We start from the raw sequence: 12,907 nt of genomic DNA on the forward strand, positions 1-12,907 counted from the left end.
AAAAGTTCTCAGCACATTAGTTCAGTTAGTTGATCATATCAGTTATTTAACTATATCACTCATGAGTGTGAGCCTATTAGGGCACAATCTTGTCTTTTTAAACTAATCCACCCATAGCCTTCTCCATCTCAGTTGATGGCAGTTCCACCCTTCTGTGCGACTTGCCAAAAAAACCTGGTGTCATTCTAAACACCTCACTTTCTTTCATACCCAACATACCTAGCGTGTCACTGCTCTCACTGTGTCCATTGATATTACTCTGGTTTGAGTGTCCATTATTTCTCCTGTGAAATCTTGTAACAGCCTCCTAATTAATTCCCTGCTTGTACATTTGCATCCAAACAATCTAGTCACAAAATAGCAAGGGTTCTATTTTTGAAATGCCTGTCTGATCACACCACTCTTCTCAAAACCCTACTCTTCTTCCTGTTCCTACAACATATTAGGCTTTTCTCTCCTTAACTAGCTAGCTCTCTTTTGTTTACCTGAAGCCTAAAAGTATATATATATCACTTTGGCTAAATCTTTCACTTTTTCAAATCTTTCCTTAAATTTCACATTCCTTGTAAGGACTATTCCAACATATTATTTAAAAATGTAGGTTCCACGTCTGATAATGTTAAAGTCATTTACACTGGACCAAACTTCTCACAAAATACAACTGTAAACATTAGAAAAATTATATTAAAAAACAACTATCTGAAAACACTGGAGTCACTAATAGACAGATTTGGAGGAGAGTGGGCATCTGAAAGAAAGAATGTCACTGGAAGAGTTTCCCATTTTGGAGGCTTTCCCAGACACTGGACAGCTGGGATTTGGATAGAAATCTGCAGTCTTACTTGCATAAGGAATTAAAGGACAAAGTTTACTATAGCAGTTGGAAATTGGACATATCCAAGAAAAAAGAGAGCCACAGAAGGGAGACTCAAATTGTGTCTACAAATTCTGCCCAAATCTCTGACTGATCCCTGGACAACACACAAGGGAATCAAACTTCATGACCATCTAAGGGTAGAAGAACTAATAGTAAGAGACCATCTAGGGGTAAGAGAACTACACAGAGTACAGCTGTGGTTCACCAAGACAAAAGCAAAGCTTGAAGTCCTCAATTCCATAGGCATTTACAAAAAGTTTACAGCTAACATTATGTTTAATAATGAAGTACTGAACCTTTCCCCCAAGACTGGAAGTAAGCAAAGGTATCCACTCCCACCATTTCTATTCAGTGTTTTATTGGAGATCCTAGCTGGTGTGATAAAATAAGAAAAAGACAAAAAGAGGCCTAAAGATCAGAAAGGAAGAAGTAAAACTCCCAGTCACAGATGGCATGGTTGTTTATGCACAATATCCAAAAGATTTACACAAAAAAAAGAAAGAAAAAATAACTAATAAAATGAATTTAGCAAGATCACAAAGTAAAAAGTCAATATACAAATAAATCAATTGTATTTTTGTATATAAGCAGCAATGACTAGAAAATGAAATTTTTTAAATTCTATTTACAATAGCATTCAAATCATAAAACACGTAGGAGAAAATTTTAAAATTTTGAAGATAACTGCTATAATGAAAACTACAGAAGATTGCTGGATGTCAATTCTTCCAAATTAATCTTTAGATTCCATGTCGTTTCTATCATAATCCTATGAGGGTTTTAGGTAGAAGCTGACAAACTGATTCTACAATTTCCATGGCTATGCAAAGGACTTGGAGTATCCAAAGCAATCTCGAAAATGAGGCAAGTCTCTCAATGATAAGATAAAAACACTGTATATTTCAGTCAGAGTTTTAGTTACACTGGAGTTTGTATTTTTCGGAATTTATAGATGAGTACACTTAGGATGTATTCGTTTCAATGCATGTACATTTCACACAAAAACATAAATACTGTAAGTGATGACATGCACACTGAAGTTTTAGGGGTACATTAAGTGTTCTTACCTTTAAATGCTTCAAAAATAAGATGGATTGACAGATGAATAAATGATCAGATGTGACATGTTAACAATTATAGAAGCTAGGTTGGGGGCATGTGGGTGTTCACTACACCATTCTTTTAACTTTTCTGAATGTTTGAAATTTGTCATAATAAAATATTTAGGGGGGAAAAAATACAACCTGTCCCCCAATCTTGATCCTCTTTGCCACGCTCTTTTTCTTTTTCCCATAGCATGTCAACTTCTAATAAATATAATTACGTCTGTGTTTATATTCTACTATCTTTCTCTCCTGCTACTCCACAAGAGAAGACATTTTCAACATTTTTGTCACTGGGGTATTCCTACCACAAAGAATAGCACCTAGACATTCATTGAATAAATGACTACTTTTACCCCTGATATATAAATGAAGAAACTCAGATGAAATTAGTGGACAATAAGTGGACAACTGAGGACAATCAGAACAGGCTGCCATAAGGAAAATATGTCTGATCCTTTTACAACCTCTAATTTCTATCTTTTAAAAATATAATAAAAAAACCAAAGGTGGCTTTCATTAAAATCTTGATTTGTCAATATCTTTGCATTTCTATTATTAGATATCTAGCACTTTTACATCCTTTGATACAAATTTAATGTAAAAGATTCATATTTGTTTTTCATTTATTGCTTCCTTTCAGGACTTGAAAAGTCAGAAATTTCAAGCAAAGCTTTATCCTAATAAGCATGAATAAAAGGCCCTTGAAAGTTCACTCATTTATTTACTCAATAAATATTTACTGAGTGTCTACCACATGCCTCGTACAGTTCTAAGGGTTTAGGATATATAAGTGAACCAGAGAGACAAAAATTTTACACTGTGGAACTTACATTCTAATGAAATAAATGTCTGCCTAAATCAAAGTACTTAGCTAAGGCCTCTTAATGAGCTAATTATTTTCTAGGAGTAAATGAGAGATACTTTTAGGAGCTGTGTACACTCTTCTCAAGTCAATAAATAACATTTAAGTTACACTCTATGGGTTCTACATCAAGGTTTCAAGACAGAAAATATTACCAGGTGCTTAACTCTTGCCCAATATCATTCAAGAGCTGTTTCATCATCAAGGAGTGAGGGGCTGAAAAAGGAATGAGGAGTGACTGTAATCTCACTGTACTTCTCCGTCCCCACACTCGAGAACAGAGCAGAGCTTGGAGGCGGAGTGGGAGGTATTCTCTAGGCAAGAAAGGGGTGGACCTGGCTCTCCACCCTTCCTCAGCCTCTTTCTCCTATAAGGTCATAGAAACTGCAACAACATCCCAGGCAGGCTTACTTCACAGGCTATAAAAAAATAATGAATGGAGCTGAAACCTACACATCACGCATGTGTCTCTTGAGTGATCTGAAAAGTACGTGGAGATACAAAAATTGCCTTATCCTTCAGAGGCAGTGTTGAAGACACCCTGGTTTGTTTACTCCTCAGTTTCCTAGGTGCTAAACAAAGTGACTTCTGTCAAATATGTAATACAGGCCCGGCCGGGCATGGCTCAGCAGTTGAGCATCAACCTAGGATCCAGGAGATTGGGGTTCGATTCCCGGTCAGGGCACATGCCCGGGTTGCAGGCTCGGTCCCCAGTTGGAGGCGTGCAGGAGGCAGCCGATCATTGACTCTCTCATCATTGATGTTTCTATCTCTCTCCCTTCCTCTCTCTGAAATCAATAATATATATATATATGTGTATATATATATGTATAGTACAGCACTCAAAGCAGAGGAAAACACTGGGGAAGTGAGCATGTCTATTCCAAGGAGCTTCTTTTACACACAAGGGAAAAGAGACGCTGTGTTTTGGGGATCCTGCTTGCAAACTTCTCAAGGACAGCTAGTCTCAAATTGTTTTCTGAATACCACTTTCCCCCAGTGCCTAGCATAGAGCTGTACAGAGATTGAATTCTAAGGAAATATTTGTGGAACTGATAAATGCATGAGGAGGGTCACAAAGCAATTATATAAATGTATCTTTTAAAAGACTTCCTACAAAGAAATATCCAGATGTTTAAAAGGGTCTTTTGATTTCAGTAAACTCTTGACTCAAGCTGAATAAACTTAAAAAACAGATGAGACTGTCACGCTAAAAGAAAAAGAAAAAGATGAAGAAAAAAAGAAGTCACCTCTGTCGTTCAGGAAGTCCAGATCTTAAATATACTTTGAGAAATAAATCATCTCAAGTGACATGATATAACCTGTTTGCGATAGCAACTATTCAAAAATACGTAATTATGTAGATCTGAGTGGCTAAAGAGACTCTTGGGGCAGATTCCAACTGGGTACGAGTAAAGAGACGTAAGTGGCTACAGAGACCAACCAATCCCACTAATGTGTAAATTATACCTCAATGAGTTACTCAGCTTCCAGTATAAACCATTAACATTTTTTAAAAATCACTGCTTTCTCAATGTTGCCGTCATGGGGTCAACACATTCCACATACAGGAGAATCACCTTTTGTTTTGTTCCCGTTGCTCATAAAGTCTTTGATAAAAATGTTACCTGTGAGAACTTTTTTAAAAAATGGCTGAACAGTACTGTGAGTATGGTTTTGTTTCTATGTGAATACTCGAATCTTGTCTAAAAGGGTTGGAAATAAAATATTCTGTTCAAAATCTGGCCTTTTTTCTTTGAGTAAACTTCAAGAGCATAAAATGGTTAAATCATAACTTCTGGCTTGTGACACAATCTCAATATTGATCTAAGTACAATACAACTATAAATATTTAGTTATTTTTCATAAGGTAGGCATGTGCAAACCCGCCACCCTAAACAAAAGTTATGGCTTTGACAATAATCTATATTTAACCATATAATCCACCCATTGACCCAAACCCTTCCCTGCTTCAACCTGATGTAAAATTTATCCTGGATCCTGTGTGCATCATTCCCCTGTCTTTTTTTCATGTAGTTTTATTGCATTTATTTGTTTTCCAGGATTTCATCAAGTTTACCATTTAAGTGTTCCTATGTGTTTATGGCTCCTGTAATTTCTCTTTCAGATAAGTAGATATTTATTGTGACTTTGGGTTTGACTTTCTCTCCAGATTATGGAATGGTGGTTTGCCCTGCAACCTCAATTCTTTGATGGGTCAAGAAAAACATTGATTTTCAATTTGTTATGCTTTTTCTTGTTGTAAGGACAAGAGGATTTATGTGAATCTGGCTAGGAGTTGGACTTTGTTTAATTGGGTTGTTTTATTTTCTTGTATTGATTTTTTGAGAGCTCTTTGTATATTCTGTATATACTTATGTTATCAGATATATACTTTGCAAACATTTTCTTCCAATCTATGTCCTATCTTTTCATTCTTTTAACAGTATCTTTCGAAGAGCATAAGTTTTATATTTTGATGAAGTCTAATTTATCAAGTTCTCCCTTCATATCTACATAAATTCCAACAGTTCCAGCAATGTGTTGAAAAGCATAGCATTTCTGCCCTAACTTATCTTTCCACTTTTGTCAAAAATCAGTTGTCGATGTAGGTGTGGTTCTATTTCTGGGCTATCGATTAATGTTAGCATGATGTATCTTTTCTATCATTTTGCTGTTAACCTGTGTCTTTATACTTGAAGTGTGTTTCTGATAGGTAGCATACAGTTGGGTGTCAATTTTTATTCAGTCTGACACCCTTTAGTATTTATTTGGGTTATTTACAACATCACACTTTACGTAACTAAATCTATCAACTGCGATGTGTTTCCATTATTGTCTTTTCCTTTTTTGTTCCGTAGATCTGTTTTTCTAACTTGGTTGCAATGTCACGTGGCCTTGGTTACTGTAGCTTTATAATCAGTCTTAAAATCAGGCAGTATTAATCTTCCAACTAGGTGACTCATTTCAGAGTTATTTTGACTATTCTAGATAGATACTTTACATTTCCATATAAATTTTAGAATTTGTCAACTTCTACAAAAAAAGTACGCTGGGATTTAGGATGGCCTTGAATCTACAAATCAATTTCAGGATAACTGACAGCTTAACAATATTTAGTCTTCAATCTATGACTATAGTATATTATCAGCACATGGGTTATTTAAAAGTGTGTTATTTAGTTTTTAAATGTTTGGAGATTTTCCAGATATTTTTCTGTTACTAATTTTTAATTTAACTCCACTGTGGTGACAAAACACGCTTTGGGTGTCATGAACCCTTTTAAACAATGTAAAGTTTTTTTTAAGACCTAGAAAATGGTATATCTTGGTAAACGTTCTATGTGAACTTAGATATCTGATCTTAACATAATCACTTCACTTTTTTTCTTCCCTCCTTTAGAATAATTAAATGTTTTAATAATTCCATTTTATCTCCTGTGTTGGCTTATTAGCTATAAATCTCTCTCATTTCTTTGCTTTTTACCCAAATGAGTACATGGAAACTGCCTGTACATTCTGTTTAATCCTTAAGCAAACTTGTCCTACAATATCAGAATTATAATTCTAACTTGGAATTTCTTTTACTTAAGATATTGCCATAATTATAAAAAATAATCTCAGATTTCTAATCATGAAATAATTTGAAATTCAGATTATTAACCAAATGATAGAAAATTGCAGGTGTAACTGAATAGAATCGTTTCATTTGTTCATTTATTCACTGTTTCATTGGTTCATTATAACAATCCTGTAAGACATGTACAGGAGAGGCTATCTCAACCACTTCCACATAGCCACCTACCAAAAAGACTAATGTATTCCACTGCTTCTGTAAAACATGCAGGCTGATGGCCAGGACTTGCCGAGAGAATATCAGAGAGTAGTTAATAAACTACTCCTGCTCCTACCAGTTGAGTTTCATGGTAATCAAGAAATAATTGTGTATGTGTCCCAATCTGTTTCTGCCAGTTCTTTCGCAGTAAATTGTGTAATTTAAAAATGATATAACCAAATAACAATGGAGAGTGAAACAGCTGTTACTCTTATGAAAATTAAGCTGAATGTTCTGGAAAGACTCTTGAGAACTAAAAAAAAAAAAAAAAAGTAGTAGTGATTTAGATAAGGGCAAGACCACTATGGAAATTGGGAGATTTTTTAAAAATATACATGTTTTTATTCATTTCAGAGAGAGGAAGAGAGAGAGAAACATTAATGATGAGAGAGAATCATTGATCGGTTGTCTCCTGCATGCCCTCTACTGGGGATTAAGCCCAAAATCAGTCATGTGTCCTGAAGAGAATCAAATTGTGACCTTCTGGTTCATGGGTCAATGCTCAACCACTGAGCCACTTCAACTGGGCTTTGGAGACATTTTTAAAATATAGACAAATTTTCACTCAGCTTTACCTCCAACTGAAAAATTATAGGAGATGAATCATACGTATTATTAATGCCAGAAAATGATACAAAATTTCAATCAGTGGGTTCCAAAGAGTCTTGGACCCACATCAAAAGATTGATGAAGCTCCTGGCTGGGTGTGGCTTGGAGGCTGAGCATCGACCTAGGATCCAGGAGATAGTGGTTCAATTCCCAGTCGGGGCACATGCCAGGGCTTCGGGCTCCATCCCCAGTCGGGGGTGTGCAGGAGGCAGCGGATCAATGACTCATCATTGATGTTTCTGTCTCTCTCTCTCTCCCCCTCCTTTCCTCTCTCTGAAATCAATAAAGACATATTTTTAAAAATTGATGAATAAGTAAATGTTTTATGTTATAATGCAATTTTTAAGGTAAATATGCATTGTTCTTATGACTTTCTATTTTAATCAACTTTCTCTATTAACCAACAAACTATATGATCCAAATGAGTTGAATAAAAATCTATTTCAATCTTCTTTTTACAATGAGGAAAAAAAGTGATTTGTCAGATAAATAACAGTCAGTAAATCAGAAGGCCAGATTACAAACTCAAGCTGTATATATCCATAGCTAAATGGTATCTTCTGCTAGCAAGAACATACCACTCACTATATGATTACGCAAATAAAACACAGGCCACTTCAGGAGGAATAGTATATTTAATACCTGTCTTTACTCTCACTGTTACCAAAAAGAAATTATGAATAATGACAGAAATATCATTATTGAGCAGGACAAAGCCATAAAAATATAGGGTGCAAGGCTAGAAAGCAGGTAGAACAGATGGAATATCACTGAGATGATTCTAGTTGAGATGGTAGTTACATGCACTAGGAACCTGAATGTGAATGCTTGAAACATATGTGCTTATAATGTTCAGAGTCAGCATAACATAGGTTACTAAAGGTTAAAAAGGCAGGCTCTGGAATCAGGCTGCCTGAATCTGGGTCCTGGCTCTACCATTTACTAGCACGTAATATTGGAAATTCATTTAACCTCTGTGTTTCAGTATCCTCATCTGTGAAATGAAGAAGATAATTCCTACTCATAAGGCTTTTGGAGATTAAATAAAATAACCCGTACAGAGGAGTACCTGCAACATAAGCACACATTATTCACTAGCCAACACTGATAGGCTGGTGAGGGTGCTACCAAAATGGCCTAAGGTAATGCCGTGAGTGACCAGTCCACAAGGATTCACATCCCAGGGCAATTACTTAACAGCTCGTCACCTCAGGGAAAGTTACTTAACCTCTCGGTGCCTCAAATCCCTTATCAATAAAATGTGCTTAATAAAAGCTCCAACCTCACAAGATTATTGTGAGGATTTAATAAATTAATAAATGCAGTGGTCTGAGACATAACTGCTTAATGCAATAAATGTTAGCCACTATTACTTTGTATATTATTAGCTTTTCAGCTAATTGAAAACTGTCCTTTCTAAGAGCATCCAGATATTTGTTACCACCTTGGTCTCTCTGACTCTGTTTCTCACCCTCTAAAACCAACAGGGCTCAAGCAATTGATTTTAGTACAGATAGATCACCAGTGCCATCTAGTGGTATTGCTAACAAATTAACCAATTGAGGAATATTGCCCACAAAGGAGTAAAATTTCCACAGCTAGAAATTTAATTTTTTAAGACAGACTAAATCTAATGTTGTTATTTGCAAATTTGTAACCTCTTGTATAACTATTTGAATGTAGCACAAATGCAAATGGAGGAAATGTCATAAACTGCAAACTATAAATAGATTGCTTGGCAAATACATGCACAGTACAAAAAAAAAAGTTTGTTTTTCTTTTTTTGGCATGAGTCAAACAATCGGGTTTGAACCCATTGCCAAGATTTTCTGGACAGATTTGTGATGTTATTAAACCCCTGATATTTTCTAGACCTTGGTTTCCTATAATGTGAAATAAAGGTGTTGTATGTGTTGAATTTCTTTCTAGTTCTAAGAGCAAATGATGAATTATTATACTAATTTTAACATGATAAATCCATAGTATTATCTTAATTTTCTCAGGGGGAAACCTTGGTCACCTGATGACTTCTTAGATCCTTTCCAACTTTATGACTTTTTAAATGCAGCCATTTTGGAATCAGAATTAGAAAAGAATTTTTGGTGTAATTTAATCAGCACAGAAGTTATAACATACTAAGATATTAAGTTATATTGTTGGAGAAATTAAAATATTTATAGCATATAAAGGTCCCAGGCAAAGAATCATACATCTTTTATTTTCTGCAAGTCAAAACTTACAGAAGAATGCAAACCTGCACAAAACTACGGTAACCCACACCATATCAGCAGTCCTTGCTTCACTCAGTTGAAAAATGCACAAATTTCAGAGCCACACTAGTAAAATAATACCAGCGCTCCAACAACACAGTTCAAATGTCAGTAATCATGGTCTATTAACTGTATTATATAAGAGCCGCTGGCTCTTTGGTCTATCAATCCCTATGTAAATAATAGATGTGGAATCAAGAGCAGTGACCAAAGTGGCACTTCTTTCAAAGTCCATGATTGGCCACTGCACATTTGTATTCAGTTCAAACACAGACAGCAAAGCACACTGCCTCCTTGTCTCCAAGTGTAAATCCACATGACGTCTCCCAAAAGTGCATAATCAACCGAGGGAATTAGCCTATGACAAGAAAAGTACAGCAAAGAGACAAAATATGCTGTTGCTGAAACTGAAATGGGATGTGACTAGATCTGAAAATGGTGACAGCCAAGCAAAGATAAGCAAAAGCTAGGCCAGCATGAAGTGAAGTGAAGAACTATGAATGTAAAAAACAAGCTAAAGTCCCTTCGGGAGGATGCTAATTGAATGTAAATGGGCTGTACAAGAAAGAGGTGACTCTAGAATGTGGACACTGTGCCCCTAGAAGCAATATAGCTCAGGCAGTCACAAGAATTCAGAGGTGAACTTATCGATATCAGTGAGGAAAGTTATTGTGACAAAAAGAATGACAGTGTCCCAGAGGAAGTGACACCGCATAAAACTTCACTTTAAAGACAGAGATATTCCACAACTTTGAAAGTGCAAAGTACAAAATCAAAGCTGATCCAAACTTAGAAAGAAAGACGAAAGTTCAAGTCACCAGGACACAGAAAAGATGTTTGCTCCATATTGTAAGTTATTTGATGAGAAGGCAAGTTGTGTTCCAACTCCTATTGACAAGTTTTTTGCAAAGAAATAAAATACTTAAATTTTCAAAATTTTCATGTTTTAAATTATAGTGTACTAAATAAATATTAGTTTTACTATTTTTTCATTTCTGTATACATTTATAAACCACAGTAAGGAAGTTTATAATGTTTTGAGAGAACATTTTAAAGGTTAATTGTTAATTTTGCCCTTGATTAAGATCACTTTGCCTGGTTTCAGTTTACACAGTCGCCTTTATGGTGTGGCAGCACTGTGCAAAGCAAGGACTGCACGTATTGTCAATGTCTAAATTGTTCTTTCACAATTCTCAGTCACTGTAAGCATAAGTCATTCAGAAATTGTCCCCTATCACATGCTAGTATAATAGCTGGATCCCTCTGGACAAATTCTATAAAATACTTGCAGTGTCATGACAATGCTGAAAGATGCCCTTGCTCCTAACCACACCAGACATACAGAAAAGCATTAAGTACCTGGCAGCGGCAACTGAACTAATACGCCACTGACTCTTGGGTCCATGTTCAGTTGATCAGTTATATCCAGAAGCTCTTCCTGAGAAACATCCTTAGGTTTTAGAATGACCTCACTATAGATACCTAGAAGAAAATAAGCACAGGCAGTCACCTGAGTAACAAGGGTGTGTTCTTTTTATTAATACTGTCTTACACAGTGTGTAACTGGTTTTCTCTGCTCCTGTCCCACAGGAAGGAAAGGCCCTTCTACAGAAATGATGTCCTAAGCATCATCAGAAGGGATTTCTCAAGTAGTAACAGATGTTTTCTCATGATTCACATGCATTCTTTGGCCCAGTATCCTATAAGCCAAATTGCACTTATTTGTGATAAGCTACTATCAGTGAATTTGAATACAGTAAAAATAACAATAGCACCACTGCCACCACAGACCACATTTGACAAAGTGAACTGGCCAGATGTATTATCTCATTAAAGCAAATGTAATAAAAATGGGCCCTTTAAGTGTAAAGTTTTCCTCTCACATCTCGCCATAGCATCTGAAAGCACGCAGAACTGATTCCATAAAAAACTTAAGGAGTAAGAAGTGAACATATGTGTTGGTAACTAAAAAAATCTATCGTAATAAATGTTATTCAAGTAACACTTATTTGACAATTACCATTCGTAATTATTATCCTTCTAAGTAAACCCAGGAACATCCTTCAGGGACAAGTACACCTGAACTACCCGCACCTACAGCGGAGGCGGCTCGGATCTTCTTCCTGACATAGGTGTGGCTTGCTGGGTTATCACCCACTAACACGATACTGAGGTGAGGTCTTCTGTTCCCAAGGGAGATCCAGGACTCCACACCCTGCTGTATTTCTTCCTGGATTTGTTTGGCCATTTCAGTTCCTGAGATAACAATGGCATCGTGTCTGTGGAGAACAAAAGAATAAATGTAGGACTGACACAATCAAGAACATTCAACAACGTGTGTTTAAGATACAAGGGTGACTGTGACTAACACGCCTATGAATCTCCCAGTGAGCATCCAAAATTTGATTTATTTTTTCAAGTGTATCTGACACCCAGTTCTTCAGGTTCATAAATATATTTATAATTAATTTTGTGAAAGATTCTAATTCTGCTTTTTAGTTTTAGATCTACATTATAATCTATCTATAGTATACATTTCTTTATTACTATCATACATATGTTCTTATCATCAAACCACATACTCAAGATCTGGACTATAATATTGGCTCTATTGAAAGCTCTGCTATTTTTTCAGAAGAGGCAGATCAGCATGGTCTAGTTAAAACTGATACCCATCTTCAAAGCCTCGTGCCACGTTGCATGTGACCCCACAGTCTTGTGACCCTAAGGCTAGGCTGTTCACTCTTTGTTACCCTATACAAGGCCCTGAAATCATGAGCTCTGTACTACAAAACTCTTTTAACTTATTCAAGGAGAAATTTTATTTCACAGTCTTAGGACAATAGCCGACAGTCTTGCCACGCTTGTCACTGATTACTGTGGGAACCAGGTCGGTAAGCAGATGGCCCAGTTGTTCCCCATACCATGGCACCATTTCTAATGAAAAAATTTTGCACAGAACATTACTCCCTGGCAGTTTATATAAGTACTTAAGAAGGTAAAAGATGCTATGCTTTGATAAATGACATAAATCTATCTCTGAAAAGGCACAAATAAATGCTTTCTTGGAAGGCTTGCCAGCTCACCATGATGTCAAACTTACAAGTGATAAACTGTTACTCTGACTGTGAGTTTATTTCTTAAAGGTATCTGATCAAGTATAAGACGGCTCCTTCTCCCTGCTGCCATGACTGTTACATAAAATGCCAAGTGCAGGCCAGTGAGTACTGTGAAGAAGGAGGAGAGCAGGAGGAGGAAGCAGGAGAGGAAGGGAAACGCTTATAGCACCTTAATTCTTTCCAGTCCCTGTAGACTCTTTACTTTCTAGCAAGTGTGGGCAGCATGAATG

The 12,907-nt window shown here is 36.2% G+C and overlaps 1 protein-coding gene across 1 annotated transcript in view; it reads right to left on the minus strand.

Moving 5' to 3' along the window:
* Positions 1–11,870, minus strand: part of MTHFD2L (methylenetetrahydrofolate dehydrogenase (NADP+ dependent) 2 like) — an 80,514-nt gene extending 68,644 nt beyond the window's left edge. The window contains exons 1-2 of the mRNA XM_087827051.1: positions 11,653–11,870; positions 10,918–11,040 (exon numbers count right to left, since the gene is read on the minus strand). Coding sequence (XP_087683177.1) covers positions 10,918–11,040; positions 11,653–11,806 — 277 coding nt within the window. The 5' untranslated portion in view covers positions 11,807–11,870. The remainder of the gene's footprint in view (positions 1–10,917; positions 11,041–11,652) is intronic.
* Between the last annotated feature and the right edge of the window lie 1,037 nt (positions 11,871–12,907).

The sequence above is a fragment of the Miniopterus natalensis genome, chromosome 1 (genome assembly GCF_054644295.1).
Source record: "Miniopterus natalensis isolate mMinNat1 chromosome 1, mMinNat1.hap1, whole genome shotgun sequence".
In the NCBI taxonomy this organism is placed as follows: domain Eukaryota; kingdom Metazoa; phylum Chordata; class Mammalia; order Chiroptera; family Miniopteridae; genus Miniopterus; species Miniopterus natalensis.